The sequence below is a fragment of the Gouania willdenowi genome, chromosome 21, assembly GCF_900634775.1.
Source record: "Gouania willdenowi chromosome 21, fGouWil2.1, whole genome shotgun sequence".
Taxonomy (NCBI): Eukaryota; Metazoa; Chordata; class Actinopteri; order Blenniiformes; family Gobiesocidae; genus Gouania; species Gouania willdenowi.
The window spans coordinates 23977980-23996334 of NC_041064.1; the positions used below are offsets into that span (position 1 = coordinate 23977980).

At 38.6% G+C, this 18355-nt stretch overlaps 1 protein-coding gene across 1 annotated transcript; it reads left to right on the forward strand.

The window, feature by feature from the left end:
• The first annotated feature begins 2611 nt into the window (after positions 1-2611).
• sec22a (SEC22 homolog A, vesicle trafficking protein) lies at positions 2612-17636 on the forward strand. The gene is made up of 7 exons (XM_028435516.1): positions 2612-2727; positions 6570-6780; positions 10050-10213; positions 12727-12906; positions 13667-13785; positions 16333-16398; positions 16652-17636. Exons 2-7 carry the CDS (start codon positions 6599-6601, stop codon positions 16850-16852), a joined length of 912 nt encoding a protein of 303 aa, XP_028291317.1. The 5' UTR covers positions 2612-2727; positions 6570-6598; the 3' UTR covers positions 16853-17636.
• Positions 17637-18355: the final 719 nt, after the last annotated feature.

Sequence of the window (18355 nt, forward strand, 5' to 3'; positions counted from 1 at the left end):
AGCAGTTTTTCTGTGTGACAAAAATGGATTTGCACGGGAAGTGGCAATTTTTCAAAATAAAATAGTTGGGAACCATCAGAGGTGTAAAGAGTACTGATATATCTACTCAAGTAGAAGTACTGGTACTTCATTGAAATTTTACTCAAGAACAAGTACAAGTAAGTCATACATAAAATACTCAAGTACAAGTAAAAAGTAGCTCAAATAAATAGTATTCAATGTAAAAGTTACTAGTTATTTTCATCCCATCATGTTTATTTTTCCTTGCATATACAGTAAACATCTCGAGACCAAATCTTGCACACTTGGAACTTAATTTATTTTCCACAAAGGCATCTGTATATAATAAAAGGTTTGTTAAAATGTACATTTAAAAAATAATAATAATTCGAAATTTTTAAAAAAAAATCTCAAATTCTATAAGCATATTGAACTACATTTCTGAACTCTAAAACTGCTAAAATAACCAGCATTCAATGCTGTTTTGGTGCCCTGCATTATGTTTAACCTGGTTGGTCGGCTATGATTGTTGTGTGGTCATTTAATTTTTTGTAGTTTTACAATATCTGTTGATCATTTTAAAACAAAAAATATTTTTTTTTGTAACGGTTGGGTGTAGAAATGTAATCAAGTACTTTACTTCTTTTAAAACATACTTAAGTACAAGTGAAATTACTGATTTAGTAATATACTCAAAAAAGTACAAGTACCAATGAAAGGAACTCAATTATATAATGTGAGTACTTGTAATCTGTTACTTTCACCTCTGGAGACCAATGATGTATGGTGATGCTGTAACATCACCATAGTAACATGATGGAGCTGAAGTTACATCATTGTGCAATAGATCATAGGGTAGATAGTAGGATAGTAGTGCTGAGACATATATGCTTTGTCATGATTCGATTTTATCACGATATTGTGATTCTACATGTATTGGTGCAAGATTCATAGTTATTGAAATTTTAATGACCTTAGTTTCCTTATCAAAAAATACAAAAGTGTATTTATTCAGTTCCAGAAGCAATATGTCTCATAGTTTCAAAAAACAAATATCACAATATCAGTCGGTCAGTCAGACATTAAGTTTATGTGCACGTGAATGTGGACTACACTGCAAATAGTGTTAACCGATGACACATTAAGGTGAGGTAATTACAAAAATATCAATTTTCAATGTCACAAAATATCTTAATCAATGGTGAATCAATATTTTTCTACATCCATAGTAGATACAGTAAATACCTTCTTGCAACTCAATGGCTATAACAACATCACTAAGCAGTAATTATTATGTGTATTATTACATATAATGTGAATTAAGAAAATCAAGAAAAATCTTTGGTTTATAGCAAACATGCAGGAATTGCTAAACTATTTTAAAACTTTTTTATTGTTATTATTATTATCCAAATGTAGTTTGGGGAGTTTTATTTGAATACAGAAAATGATCTACCTTCCCCACAACTAGAATGATTTAATTACGGTAAAAAAATAATAAATACGGTTAGTTCATTTTGTTTGTTTTTGGAGTCAGTTTGTGTACTTTAGTTTTTGTTTCCTATACATTTAGTATGTTTTTCTCTCATTTTAAATGTTTTTCTTGTCGTTTTGCGTATTTTTCTGTTCGTATTGTGTATTTTTAGAGTCATCTTTTATCATTTTAAATGTTTCTGGAATCTTTGGAGTCAGGCTTACTGGTTAAAGCCTTTTTTTTTTTTGTTTTTTTTTATTTTATCATCTAATATTATGCCCAGAAATGTATTTTAAACTCTTTCGAGGAGTCGGTGTGTTTACTTCATCAATCAATAACTGTACTCGAGCGTTGTTTTTGCAATTACCAAATAACAATAATTTAGTTTGACTAAAATTCATTATTTTTTTCAATTTTACTATTAATGTTTGTAGTAGATCTTGCAAATTATCAGTAGAATAAAAGACATTTGTGTCATCTGCTAATAACACCAATTTTAATATTTTTGAAGCCTTAAAAATGTCATTTGTTGATAATAAATAATTGTGGACCCTATACTGACACCTGGGGGACGCCACAGGCAACGTCCAAGCACGACGATGAATAGTCCCATAGTTACCTTCTCACTCAGGTCAATGCGACCATTGATCCCATAGCGTTCCAATTTATGGATCAATAATCTCCGAAAAAAATAGGTTTGGAATGTATGTATTATAATGTTCCATTTAGTGTGTGTGTGTGTGGGTGTGTGTGTGTGTGTGTGTGTGTGTGTGTGTGTGTGTGTGTGTGTGTGTGTGTGTGCGTGTGTGTGTGTGTGTGTGTGTGTGTGTGTTTGTGTGTATTAATTAATTTCGGTATAGACCCTTTGATTTTTTGTAAACATTGTGACGTATATTGTTGTTGGGCGGGGCTTAGCCTCGAGGCAAAACCACAATTGTCTTTGTTTTTCTGAGCACGAGCGTCCGCTGGAATCCTATAAAACTTTAATTTACGTCCACTAACGTTATTCCTCCTATTCTATTTGCCATTGTGTTTTGAATCGATTTATTTTTAAAATGTGTTTTATGGGAATGTATATTTCAATGCCACATTTATTTCTATATTATTGGGTTAATTTTGATTCTTACGTGGCTCGGAGGTGACGCAGCCACGTCGACGTCTGGTAGCTCCAGGCTGCTGCAGCTGCTAGCATCCAGGCTAGAAGTGCTCCGTGTCACTGCTTTCCTTTCGTAAGGCCCACATGATGCTACCAGGTAACAAAACACACGCTAAACATGCCACAGGTTGCAGGCTCACCTGTTTTTTTTTTTTTTCTTTGGTCACTTCACAGCTTTTTGGGGAGGGTTTATAGGCATGGTTTAGCATGCTACAAGACACTTGCTAATCTTAGCAGTAGTGAAAAGATGAGAAATTAGCCAATAGATGACCATGCTAGGTGTTTTTAAATACCAGTTTGGTGTTTTAACAAAGTGCACACACTAAGCAATAACTTAAAACACTGACATAAAGTCAGTGTCGCTTTAATTTGAAGGAGTCGGTGTGTTTTGATGAATACTGACAGTCTGCTGACACTTAGCTGTAGTGTCTGTGTGTCTGATTAAAGCTTTGTGCTGATAAACTGTTTAATTATTAATTATGAGCTCTGGCGTTAAACATTCACGTTTTCCACGACTGCAGTTTGTGTAACACGTCACCCTCACAGACTCATTGAGACCAACAGCGTCTCTTCAGTATTCATCATCATCATCATCATCATAATAACCAAATAATTCCGCTTTCCTTCGCTCATCATCTGGAGCTCTGCCTGGTTTCCAAAACACGGTCAGCGGGCTCTGCTCTGAGGGGTATTCCATAAAGGCAGGTTAACAAACTGAGTCTATCCATAAACTCTGGGTCAACATACCCCGCGATGGGAAACTCTGGGTATCGGATTCCATTACAGCTGGTATGAAGTGGGTCAATCAACCCTGAGTATGTAAACCTTGGGTTACTTACGTGCACGCGCGACAAAAAGCCATCATCAATGGATCAGAGATTTAATCGAGCTGCCATGGCAACCAAACGGAAGATAGTGATTTATTCACCGTAATGGGTGAAATAAGCCGGTGTTTGATGAATATGAGCCTGTTCTAAAGGTGTGTTCAGTCTTCAGTGACTATAGTGGCTTATATCACCCATAATTAGTCACACTTTTTGGTCACTTCATCACTTTATTGCTTCAGTGACATGACGAGCGGTGAATAATATGAATAAAATGTGTCTGAGGAGACGTGTCAGCAGCATAGGATGGCTACATAGAGAGTCCTCCTGTTACACTGGATATAAAGACAGTAAATGCCGCTTGATATCGCATCATTTATATTGATTTTTTATGTAATATTGTCGCCAGAGTCATCTCAACGTCCTAAAAAAGTCATAAAAAAACACTGAAGCGGGACGCGAACCCGCTTATCACTTACAAGCGCAGCATCACAGTTCACTGCACCATCATAACTTCAAAGACGCATGATCTACAGATTTAACTGTATAACAATATAAAACAACAATTGAGCCTTAAAAGTGGATTTATTTAAATGTTCATCTCCTCCTTTATATTATCCACAGGTTTGTATTCAGAGAATTTTACTACAGACGTCAGTAGATGTTTTAATGCAGATCAATCTCTCAGTGACTTTCACTTAATGATCTACATCCACAATGTTATAAAGAAAACTACCGTTTGCACACAAAAAAAAAAAAAGACGTAAAGCAACACAACATTAGTAATGATGTGAACACGTCTGTGGTGTGTGATGTTTCTAATGTGTTTCAGATAAGAGTGTTAAGGTTTATTAAAGTGTTCAGAAACGGTGTTCAGGTGGGCGGAGCCAGGTAGAAACCCAGGGTTTCTTTGATAAAACCTGCCAGCGACCAGGTTTAGTTCACGGACAATGTTGCCCGGGTAACATACTCAGAGAAGAACATACCTCGCTTTTTGGAACGGGATACTCAGAGTTTCCCTCATTTGAGCCTGAACATACTCAGAGTTTGAACATAACCCGCTTTATGGAATACCCCTCTGAAAACACAAGGGACATAAACATACTGTATGTCTACGTAAACGCCTCATCCACCGCTGCTGCTGATTGGAGCAGAAATGACCACACTGCACCATCTTGCTTGGGGGCGACGCTCTGCTGTAGTGCTTTATGTTAATGGCCATGGCTACCGGTACATTAAACTATCTGTAGACTGCCACTCTATGGTTACTCAGCGCCCCTCATTGGCCAGTTTAGGTCACGTGATAGGTGCACCACGTGACTTAAAGTTCCTCATTTGTGTTTTAGCTCATATTCACTTTTAGCTACCCTGCTAACCCTTTTATTTTAGCTCTAACTGTAACTCTATCCCAAACCCTAAAATACGGTGGCTGGGAAGTGTCAGGTGAATGCATTTACAGAAACGAACACAAATGCAAACAGGTCACAACACGAATGCAAACCGGCCACAACGGAAGTGTTTCCGACGGACCGGTATTACAGACGGACGGGTATTATATATGATAGCCTGATATGAAAAATATAAGAGTATCCTAATCAACTTTCACTTACTTTCATACGCGTTTCGATGTCTTCTTCTTGTTCTTCTCTGTTCTGGTGGGTTAAAAACATCCGCCAGAAACGTGTCCGTCTGTAATACCGGTCCGTCGGAAACACTTCCGTTGTGGCCATTTTGCATTCGTGTTGTGACCTTTTTGCATTTGTGTTCATTTCTTTAAATGCATTCACCTGACACTTCCAAGCCACCGTACTAAAATGTTTTTTTTTTTGTTGGAAATGTATTTTTAAAGGTGGAATTTGTCGTGTTAAATATGTTCAAATGAAGAAAAAAAAAATTCTCAAATGTGGGATTCGAACCCACGTTAGCGTAACCCACGTTAGCAGTGAGTGCGGTGCCTTAGACCACACGACTACCTCCAGAGTAGTTTGACATTCTTGCCAGGGAGGGGGCAGCAAAAAAATAAAAAATAAATTCAGTTCAATTCAATATATAGATGGTCTCGATTGATTGGACTCAATTGTAGAATACTGTAGATATTACGTAGAAGGTTAAAATGTATGTAACCAATTGATTAATATTAAATGGGTCAGTTTTTTTCATACCTACTGTTTCTCACTATTGTTCTCGGTTTGAGTAACATCACTTGATCAAGCTTTTTCTAACATTCCACACTACAAAATAAGTAATTCTAACTTTTTTATTAAAAAAAAAAAGTAATAAAAGTATGTATGCTTCATGCTGATATCGGCTCAGTGTTGGTATCGGCCGATACGTAAGGCTGCAATATTGATATCATAGAAATGAAAAAGTTGTATCGGGACATCCCTACTACTTTCAATTATTCGTTCTGTTTTTTATTTACCTACTTTTTAACAAACAATATGTGAACAGTTTAGAGTGTAAAAGAAAAGCTTTAATAGCAAAGCGAAGGATTTGTAAATGTTGTTTTGGGTGTTTTTACGGGATCTTACACTGTTGTCTTCATCATTGTCTTGTACGTATGTTGCAAAGTAAAATAAAAAATATTTTTAAAAAAGATAGGAAAAAAAGATATGCAGAAGAGCCCACATTTGAAATATAAAAATCACTGACGGTCAAGTTAATTTCATCGTGGTGGCCAAAATTGTAATCACCATTCAACCTTAATTCCTTAAGAGATGAATAAACTCTGATGTAGCCTCTTGTACAATTGTGTGTGTGTGTGTGTTTGAAGAATAGATCACACACATCCAACCAACATATGTCAACATCAGTCTCTGTATTGTTTAAATGCTATTAAAGCAGGCATTATTAAAACCTAAACCTGGACTCTTTTACCTTGTGTCGCACTGATACCACTCATTACCCAGCCACAGCCACAGTTAGGGCTGGGTAATATGGAGCAAAAACAGCCTGAGTACATTATATATATCAGCTTTTTTTCTTAAAAAATAACTTGTTTTTCACATTTTCTGTATTTTGCATTCTTCCTGCTAAACACCGTCTCTGTCCTAATGTACTTTAGTTCTTTTACTCCCTATCTTCATTGTTTTAATGTTTTTCCATTTGTGTGCAGGTTTTGAGTGAGCCTGTCTGAGCTGTAAGATGTCGATGGTGTTGTTTGCTTCAGTGGTCCGGGTCAGGGATGGCCTGCCTTTATCTGCATCCACTGACTACGAGCAGGACAAAGAGCTCCAAGAAACCAAAAAACACCTTAAAGGTCTCTCCAAGAAACTAAGCCAGTTTCCTGATCGCTGCACGCTCAAGTCTGGAGCGTACAATGTCAAGTAGGTCTGGCCCAGTCCTCGTTGAAATCCACAATGGTGATTTTAAAGTGATTAATTACAAGGGTGAAAATGACTGCCACCATTATTTATTGTTTTGTTGGCCTTTGATTTAATTTAATCCATCCTTTGGGATAAAATCAAAGCATAATTGATTGAATTAAGACAACCATCAATTGTTAAAGACTGTGTAAAGCAAATTCTGACATTTTCTTCTGAATACATTAAATAGGTCATAAATGTATTCCTTAACACATGTACAAAGCCATTCAACCATTTATGATTTAACTGTGGAGCTAGGCTTCAAAAACTGTTTCTAATTTCTGTGTTCTGGATTTAATGGGCGGGTCAGAAATCAGGGACGCGTTACGTAACGGAGCCCTCATTAGTATAAACTGCTGAAGCACACCAAACTTCCACAGCCTCCAGGGGGCGCAATTTGGCCCCTAGCCAAAAACAAACCACATATTCGGACTCAGGGGAATAAAACGTGTCCGCTGGTGCTACATTTTCAATGAAATGAGCATGTTTATACGCCGCGATTTTGTGTTTTGCCTCTAGCGGGCGCAGTTTTGACTCCACCCAGCAGGGAGGCACATATTAGGACTCGGGTGGAGCAGACCTTTTCTGATATCTCATTTGGCCCGATCCGAGCATTTTTGGGAGCACTCTCAACGCTGGAGCTTTTACACTGCTCTCTCCCATAGACACAGTACAAAGAGGCGGTGCCCTTCCCGTGCGTGGGCGTGGTTCCAGTGGCTCTAACTGACATGCCCCCAGTGTCTCAGAGCAGAGAGAAGTGCTTGTTTTTCTATGATTTAGTGACCAAATTTTATATACCGTATTTTTCGGACTATAAGGCGCACTTAAAATCCTTTAATTTTCTCAAAAATCAACAGTGCGCCTTATGTATAAAATTAACTACTGTGCTTCAACATACTGAACTGAAAAAGTGAGTGTATTGTTCTGTATTTTATGTGTTAAACCTGAACAATGTTGAGAGTTATTGTTAATGAGTTGAATAAAGTTTGACTTGTCTGACTATTTTATTTCGCTTAATGCGTCTTGATAATAATAATAATAATAATAATGATAATAACAAACCGGTGCGCCTTATAGTCCGGTGCGCCTTATGTATGAAAATAGACCCAGTCAGACCCATTCATTGATAGTGCGCCTTATAATCCAGTGTGCCTTATAGTCCAAAAATACTTTGAGATTTTTTTTCATTTTTCAAATTTGGCTTAGTGGTCAATGACATGGTTCTCATAACACAAATTTATTGATGTTTTACACGGACTTAACTGGAGACATTGTTTTTCTCTTACTTTCTGACTCTAGCATAGTTCTGATTTCAAAATTAAGCAACTTTCAGTGATAGGAAAGAGACTTGCTGAAAGTCGGCCATGGTCCAGGAGAAGGCTTTGAAATAGTGTGAAGCAGTGTTTGTTTGGAGCTAATTAGACCTAATAAGACAGATGGTATGACCTCAACAGAAACTTTGGCTCTACTTTTCAACAAGAGCATTCTTTCATTAGTGTGTTGTTATTTATTGAAAGCCTAAGGCACCAGGGGGGTATTTCATCAAACCCAGCTCAGGGTTAAGTCCAGGTTTAACCTGAGAGTCCGGCTCCCTTAAGTTGGGTTCTAACTTGAACAGCGTTTCATCAACGAGAAAACACCTTGATTACCATAGTAACACAGTCCGTAGGTCAAACCTGCTCCCGACCAGGTTTAAGCAGCAGGCTTGGCTTAAGCTGCAGACGCACTCTCATGAAACCACGTCATCATTTCGAAAGAAGTAATTTAGTGATGTTTTAAATCACTCAATAAAGATCTACTAAAGAAAAATTATCAGAGATTAATAATGAGAAAGCTGTGGATATACAAAGAGGGAGGGGCTTCAGGGACAGTCACAGGGCAGAGCACTAAGGCTCCCAATGACAAAGATACAGTGGTGCAAAAAAAGTATTTAGTCAGCTACCGATTGTGCATGCTCTCTCACTTAAAAAGTGACTCTCACTTAAATGAGAGGCCTGTAATTTTCATCATAGGTGCCATTAATACAGGTGATGAGTGGAGGACAGAGGAGCCTCTTAAAGAAGTAGTTACAGGTCTGTGAGAGCCAGAAATCTTGCTTGTCTGTAGGTGACCAAATACTTATTTTACTGAGGGATTTACCGGTTAATTCATTATAAATCCTACATTGTGATTTTTTTTTTTTTTTTTTTCTTCCTCATTTTGTCTCTCATAGTTGAGGTATAGCTATGATGAAAATTACAAGCCTCTCTCAACTTTTTAAGTGGGAGTACTTGCACAATTGGTGGCTGACTAAATACTTTTTTGCCCCACTGTACACTATCACTTTTCTGGATGTGCACGCAACTCCCGTGCACAGCTCACCTGCAGCGTCTACACTGTTGGATGTGACATCCAACAGCACCGCTGTCTGCTCCCGCTGTTCATTTAGTGCTGAATTCAACAAACTATTCATCAAACACTCACAAGTCTCATAAATTACATATTATTTAATTGTGAGTTACATCTCTTTTATTAGATGCTGACAGGTGTTAAAAAACGTGTGTGATCACATGATCTTCAGTTGTCTGCTATGATAAATTGACTGAATAACACCATCTTTAACCCATCAAAAGCGGAAGTGGCTTAAACGAAGCATCGAGTCAGAGAATTTTGTATTTTAGTAATCAAATTACTCGAATAACTAGAGGAATCATTTCAGCCCTGGTGAGCTTTCCGGCGGGGACGAGCTGATGGCAGTAGCTGCTGCTCAGGACAGTAACTACAGAGTGATACGTGCATTCATGTCAGAGTCTCTAAAACACCAGAAAAATCTCCAATAACACAAGATAAAGTCCATACACTTGTCACTCATTGCTAATTGCTAAGAGCGTTCACAAAAGACACCGGTTATGGAGTTTGAGTTTCGGTTTAAAAACGGAGTGGAGAGAGGATTCTGCAAACTGCAGCTTTAATGTTTGTTTTTTATGTCGTGCAGTGACAGTCACTGCAGTCATTTATATTTGTTGTTAATGATCCAAATAGTTGTGATAACTGGTAAAGGTAATATTTGATCAGTTAAAGTCACTCTAAGCTTAGTTTGAATGTGGAAGTGATTGTTTTAAATTAACATAATTCAAGCTGAGCTGATTAAAACATATTTGTCTTTAGAACACACTGAACCTGTCTCTCGATGCATCCATGTTGATAATGCGGATTGCAAATCCCATCATGTGTGTTTGTGTGTGTTCCAGTTTCACGAGTGCGCTGGGAGTGGGATACCTGATGGTGTGTACAGCAAACTACCCCAATGTACTGGCTTTTTGTTTCCTGGATGAGCTGCAGAAGGAGTTCATCGTCACTTATGAAACCAAACGCATCAACGACGTTGTGCGGCCGTACTCCTTCATCGAGTTTGGTGAGCTCCACCGAGCAGTGATCCTGAATGTGTTTCAGTGTAAAGAGATTTACTACATTATGCTATTCAGGGTTCTCACCAGGAATTTGTCACAGCATAGGAGGATCGCACGATGTGCGAGCGAGCGCTGCCAGCTTGAGTGTTTTAGGGGGGTCCAAGTGCATTCTCCCCCCCAGAAAATTTGGAAATTCATAGAAATTGTTTTTTTTTTTTGATCTTTGTTACTGCTTTATCATAAAGCCAAACATGATTTGTTGATTTGGTGAAGGGTCATGATAAATGGAGTTATAGAGTTACTCATACTTGGTTTAGGTCCTCCACTAAAAATAATCACACACACTGTATAGCCAATAAATAACATTTTATTTAAAAGACTGATTCAAAGACACGCTTTTCAAATTACGTATTATGTGGGACTATGAAGCACACAGTCTATATTGGACTATGGATTATGGGTTGTATACTAGAGGATGCACACCGTAGAGCTTTAATCGGGACTAAAAAGAAGACCTGACCAAGCCTGAGCCCAACAGAACACGGCCTAAACTCGTCCGACTCGAATAAAGCCGATGTCTCTTTAAGCCCAAACTCGTTTCGACCCGATCGTATTCACATCCCTGCACGCGGTGATGACACGCTATGTCTGGTTGATGCACACTATTATATTGGATGGTGATTACAGATACCAAGCGGAGGATGCACACAGGCAACATCAGGGGCTGCTAAGTGGCTGCAGTGGTCCTTGGGGTCCTCAGGTAAAGATGGGAGCATCCAAGCAAATCGCCTGTATTGAATAGACGGTGCAGCTGATGTATATGTTTCTTTTTTAATGCAGATTAAAAGAGTTTAAACAACACGGGAAAGCCTGGAAGTCCAATTGTACAACAATTATTACAACGGTACCAATTAAAAAAGAAAAACACAACGGGAAATTCCCTCTACGTTGGTCGAAACACACCATAGGGGGTGACATCACTCCGTAGGCGAGCAAAATTACACCATGGTTAAGATTAAAAGATTAAGATTAAATCGGGGCTTTCGCCTTTATTGGTCATATTCTGTATTTTATTACAGATCTGAAATTTGTCCTCTGCATTTAACCCATCCCTGAGTAGCAGTGGGCTTGGTATACCCCAGTGGTGGGATGTTATTGGCTTGGGATTCATGATATGATATTTCTGTTTTAAGCCATGTAGAAAATGACTATTGCCTATAGGGATCTCCCAGTCATGTGACAGCCATTTCGTCTGTCAGCGACTCAATGGCAATGCAATGGATTTATTAGCGCAGTGGGCGTCAGCCGCGAAAAAACTCTTCACGTCATGTCATCGCACCTATTAGCATCAGAAAAAATATATATAGAAGAGGAAGATGAAGGAATTAGGAATCATAGATCCATATGAAGGATTTACCAGTAGTGACTGTAGCTAACTGAGCTGTTCCACGGCTCTCTTTTCTGCTCTTTATACTGTTTCTCGCTAATGTTTGTAGGTTTTTTTCACTGCTACATAAAAATTTGTAAAAAAAAGTAGTCAACCATACACCATTAGAATCGTGACAAAATGCACAATTTTTTTTATCATAAAGGGTGACAGCTAAACGTTTGATTAACGATTAATTTTTATGTTTAAAGCAAAAAAAAATTGAGAGCGATGTGTCCGGCTAACGACAAGCTTACATTATGTTGAATGTTTGGTAGTGCACACAAACATTGCAGATTTCTGTGGTAACAGTGAATTTATAACATTCAGTCCCAAACTCGGAGAAATCGTTTATTAGCCTTCAGGGGGACCACTTACCTGATCCAAAATAAAGACTGCAAAGCCGTGTGTGTTGAGTTGGAAGCCAAACACCGCCATACGGTATAAAGATGTTACTTTTGTATGATCACGTATTTGATCAAATCCAACTGCACAACATTGCCCCTGCATGATAGGAATATTTTTCAACGAGCTGTAGTATCACTGACAGTTTATCATTTTCTATTCCGTCAAGATGGCTGCCCCAGATAGCGGGACGTTCCTCTAGCGATAAAATAATAGCAATGCTTTTTTTTATTCAAACCTCTTAAAATGTTACACATGTACTTTTTGTTATTAAATTCTATTCCTCGGAGCCAAATACAGCTGACTTGTCGCTGGTTAATGCACTCATCACTTAGGCAGCTAAAGCCAATAACCATTAAATTGACAAATGTACTGTTGATGCATTTTCAACATATAACTACACATATATCTATGCCTTGATTTAGAGCAAATGTGTTTTGCAGAGAAAACAAACCTGACCTGTTGGTACTGTGTAAGGTGCTGCTATGAAAAACTAGTGCTGCATGGCATTGAACACACCTTATTTCAATAAAGCCACACACACAACATAAGAGTCATGTAATGCAGCTCAGAGTACTTTTAGAAATCATACAATTTCAAGAGAAAAAATTAATTTTCTTGTCTTCACTCCAAAATGTCATTGATCTTTTCAAATCTTGGCCTTAATTGCCGACTGTCGTCTCTCAGACACCTTCATCCAGAAGACCAAGCAGCGCTACAACAGCCCTCGATCCCTGTCCACCAAGATCAACCTGGCCGACATGCAGACGGAGATCAAGCTGCGGCCCCCCTATCAGCTCTCCCCTGAGGACCTGCAAGCTGTCAACGGGTTCTCAGTTCAGGCTCAATCCAAGTACAAAGGCATCGGTAGGACAAGTCGAGGTTGCAAAAACATTCTTTAACTACTGCATTGGACAGCTTCCACAAATCTTCCTCTATTGCAGGGTTTTACTTTGTTTTTAACTTGCTGACTTTTAAATGGCTTTAAAATGCTCCACAATACCCAACTAAATTACGGCCGTGGTGTTTTAGTGGCTCAGTTACACTTTTCCTCATTGATCATTCACTCCAAAAATGTCACACTGTTTTCTAAATCCTTTTTCCCACTTAGGCAGAAAGGGATTGTTCCTTTGTTCGTTCTTTTATAAGTCTAATAAAAGTAAAACAAGGTTTCTGCTTAATAATTTATGCCCGTGCCTCAGATTTCCCTTCCTCATCCCACTCTTTAGATGCTTTACAAACAATTCTGTCACACCCCAGTCACCCCGAGCCAAACGATGCCATGTCAGGTCACCTCCAGCTGCTGCCTCTCCTGCTGACATCCTTTACAACAGCTCTCTCCATGCTTTGCTCCTGTCGCTTTTCTTAGAACATAAATCATCTTGTCCTGAGGGAGGAAGTATGCTAATCCCATCCTAGTGTGCTGGAACTTTTCTGGAACTCACAAGATTTGAAAACATCGTGTGTCTTGTATATCTTTGATAACCAAGGATTTATTCTTGTATTTTGCATTTAATGGTTTATGGTGAGCAGTAGATTTCATGAAGTTGATTATCTTTGTTTTCCTGCCTGCTTTGGAAAAGAGAATTTGCTGACTCTGTAACTTTGTGTCCTTGTCTTATAATAGCTCCCACGCAGATGTTGGAGCCAGTAACACTGCCAGGGATCGTTTCTTGTGTCCTAAGTGTCCTCTGTGGAGGGTTGAACCTGCTGCGAGGGGTCCATGCTATTGAGAGCATACTGCAGGTGAGGATGTTCACATTTAGTCGCTTTAAAAAACAGCTAAGCTTTACAGTGTTGTTAGGATTGATGCATTGCAGCAGGAAGGTCAGCATGTTTGTTGTTGCTTTTCCCTAAACCTGAAAATCAGATTGATATTGAGGGCCAGAGGTCATGATTGGGACATCCCCCATTTCAACATTCAACAGTGAAATTAAGATGAAAAGCCCTTGAGCCAAATTTGAACTCTGTTAAGTAACAATTGGTTTCCCCTGCAACTAATTATGTTTTTAAAGGTTTAGCAGAAGTTTTCTCTACACTGTAAAACAGTAGGTCACACATGTTGATCAATACAGGCTGGATACACATCATTGCTATTACTATCAGTCATGTTTTGAATAACTTTAACTCTGGATTCATCCAGCAGGTGTACCAAGTTGCAGCCGTATGAGACTCTGGAATTGGTCGAAGTCAAACCTCTTAGACCAATCAAAACCATGTCTGTGATACACACACATTAAGGTGGAGTCGTGTTTTCTACACTGGCCTCATTGGGGGTTGATAAATGCGACAGCTGAATTTGATCGTCATTTACGTGTTACGCCCTTAAATATTCAGGGGCCTCACCCACTGAGGTCAAAAAAACACTGGCAAGAAAATAAACTTTTCCGTGATGAAAATTGACATCCACACATCAGAGGTGGAGCAAAACAAAGCTTTTGGACGTGTGAAAACTGGAATTATAGGAGCTCATAAAAATGCTCTGTGGAAGAGAATATAGCAGGCAGTGAACACAATTGATGTTCAGGAACGGGCTACGGCTGAGGTTTGAATATAATTCTCAATAACTAACTTAAAGCATAACTAAGTAACTTTTTCACCTTAATAAATCCTTCTCATAGTCCCTGTGAGGGTAATACACGTGTTATTGGGGTGATTGGGGGTCTTTCATCTACCCCTGCTGTCTCTGGCCAGAAAACTGTACTTGCAATTTTTCCTGCCTTCGACCCGGTGGCAAGACGTACTGCTTTACGGCAACCCATCACAAACTAATGCTAGATTATGCACATGGTTGTCTACAAATTCACTTTTCTCAAACTTATATCATAGCGGAGCCAGCAAAAAAAAGGCAGAGAAGACATTTGTCCGAGGGAAGGAGCAGCTCCATTCAGTGACAGCTCAGCAGCAACACACAGCAATCACATACACTGTCGTCATGGCAACAGGCATGCACACACACTCGCAACCCAGCGCTCCATCAGGCAGCACACACAAATCTCCATCCATCCATTTTCAGAGCCGCTTTGTCCACACACAAACACATCACACACATTTCCACAATTCCTTCCGTATTACTCCCATATCATTTATTTTACTTGTCTCTCTTCCTCATACTGTTCACATGGTCACATTGGACTATATGTGTGAAAGCACCTTTAGTGTCACTGTTGTATTAGGATTTTTCAGTGATCGGTTGCTATCGTCTTGGGAGAGCATGTCGCTGTGGGGTGGGGCAGGTGGCGGAGGATGCAGAATTTTTATGACAGTGAACATAACCTCAAGGGACCTTTAGGGGGAGCGCTAAGCACAAGTTACTTAGTTCTGCTTTAACCAATGCCTAATGATGGTTAAAATGACGTTTTGTTCATCCACAGCCTAAAATCTGATGCCTACTAATTGATGTAGAGAATTAACATTTAGGTCAAGAAAAAATGAGGCCCTGTGGGTTGCAGTTTGAGGAAAACTGTATTCTGCCAACACAAGTTGACACTGTAGTTCTAGTTTTTAATGATAGTTTATTTAGCGATGACGGAACTCTGTAGATGTTGATTGCATGATGTCCCTCTGCATCTACATCTTTGTGGGCATGTCTGTTTACATGTCAATCATGGCAGAGATCTTCCTGGAGGTGTGGCTTCTCCAGCTCAGTGCTGCGTCAAATTTGTCATCAAAGTGGAAACGCGTCATTTAATTGCAGTAAGAAAGGAGCAAATCACCCTCTAACTAACGATTGAGGGAAATGTTGACATAGCGTAACATGGGCCCTTTAAGGCACATTGGACCACGTGGATCAAACAGATCAGGCCAATCCTTACCGTCATTTTGTTATCAGTTCAAACAGTTTGAAAATATTTGGCAACACTTCACTTAAAGTTTTATATAAGGCTGACATTATGCTGTCATTAGCATGAATAAGGTGGCATGAAGGCTATCATTAGGTATTGTTCGTTAAATTATGACACCTTTGGAGCTATGTTGGCATTTTATGGGTTAGGTGATGGGATCTATTAGGGTTAGGTATAGGTTAGGGGTTATGGTAACGATCCTTCATGTCACCTTATTTATGCTAATGACAGGTGTTGTGTCATAATAATGACGGCGTGATGTCAGCCTTATATATAAAATTACGAGTAAATTATTACCAAATAATTTGATAGTATATATATATTTATATATATATATTTATATATATATATACATACATGTAGTCCTTTCAGTGAATCTTCTACACATTGTTGGTTAGTAGTTGGACATAAAGCCTTTTTCCACCTCTCTTTTTCTCTCTGTATGCAGAATGATGATGAAGACTTTAATTATGTGATTGCCTTCTTCCTGGGCACAGCAGCCTGTCTATATCAGGTAAGTGATAGTCTGCGGTAAAGGCTCCCAATCACTAACAGCTTGCACTTTACGGTTCGACTGCCAGTCAGCGAAACTAATGTTAGCCAAATCCTAATGCACACTATCCTCCATCAGCTTCTTTTTTAAAGCATCTAAATGCAAATGATGCTCTGGATTTTATTTAAAAAACAAAGGAAAGATTGTTATCAAGCATGAGTTTCTTTGTACATAATTTCTGGAGTCTGTGTTCATGGACTGCTTGTTCTTTCAGTGCTACCTGTTTGTCTACTTCTCTGTGTGGAGGAACAGTAAATCCTTCCTGGCGTTTGCACTCATCTGTCTGTCCAACATGTATCTGTATGAACTGAGGAACATGTGGCAGATCCTTTTTCACGTGGCCGTCGGAGCCTTTATGACGCTGCAGATCCGACTGAGGCAGCCGTTGGGGAAAGCTCCAGACTACAATGTGTGACAAAGACTTCCAACACAACCAACCTGTGCTCAGGTGTTCCAACATGGAAAAACAAGGTTTTGGTGAGAAGCCAGCACCCGGGGACTGGTCTCACTTGGACTGCTGCGTGAATCATTTATGGACAATATTTAATTAATTTAGCGAGTTGTTAAACACCTACTGCTGTTGAATAGCAATTTTTTTACTTGATTTCAGTGCAGCTATAACTCATTTTAATAGCATATTGCTGCCATGCTTGCTTTGTGCAGTGTGTAATTTTACACGTTGGACCTGATATTACACCAAATCTAAAACAACACACTTGACTTTGACAACACAAACAACAAATTACATTTCTTTGTTTCTGTCCAAAAGCTGTTATTTATATTTTACTACCAAAAATATGATGGTAACAAATGCATACTACTTTATTCAGGTTATTGTTTTGGTGATTGCTAAATATGATGCAAAAAGACAAAATGATGTGGGATTGTTGTTAGAGTTTCCTGAAAAAGGAAAGTAATGGCTTACATTACATGCACAGTAGGTGGAAAGTACATTATTGTGATTGTATTTAAAAGACACAATTGACTGCTGAAAGTTTTGTCTCAAGAACTAAAAAAAACGTTTATACCCAGTTACAGCGTTTATAACATCCATTTTATTTTTCTCTCAGCCAACTTAAAGAAGGTTCAGAAGTGACTAAATCAGAAATGGAATTATTACGTGGTCATGCTTTTTTCAAAACTTTTAGTTTTCAGCTCTGTCATTTAACTTTTATAATAAAAAAACATTGTTTCTGACATCTCCCTTTTCCTCTATTGATTTTCAGAACCAGCTTTCTCACAATGTTCTTCCTCTGCAAACTTTAAATGCCACTTAACAGCCACATGTGGAAAATACTGTAGTTTTGAGTTTTAAAGAACAGGAAACTGGTTGTGTCATTATTTCTAACATCTATCAATTTATCCACCCACTGTTGGCAGAACCCTGAGAAGGCTGGAACAAGCCTTTGTAAACTCAACTATATATTAGGAGACATTTTTTTAATTACTCCCACGTTCCACTTGGCTGTAGTTGCACATTCCTCCAGATGATGTCACAGCCTGCATGCTGATGGCTTATGGTCTTCTTTTGTTTTAGAATTACTGTGCATTGTGCACCTAAAACACTTTTGTGAATTTAATTCAGTAGTACTTGTATCTATGTTTATTAGTTTCCAGTCCATTCCTGTCTGACATTGGTTTGTGGATTATCTTAACAAGTTTGGATGAACTATGGCTGGGCCCGCCGAACATCTCCGCGCCGAATGGGACGTACCATGTTCCCGAGAATTCAGTCAAATGACTCTGTTCCACCAAGTAAAAAATATTCCACTCATAGAATATCCATGTCAAAGTCCACAAATCTAGCTGGTTTTAGATGATCCGCTGATATTCTAATCATTATTATTCATGCCGCTCTGCTTATCCTTGTTCTTATGACCTCATGAATGAATTGACCAAAGATCCTTAAATGTTTTCC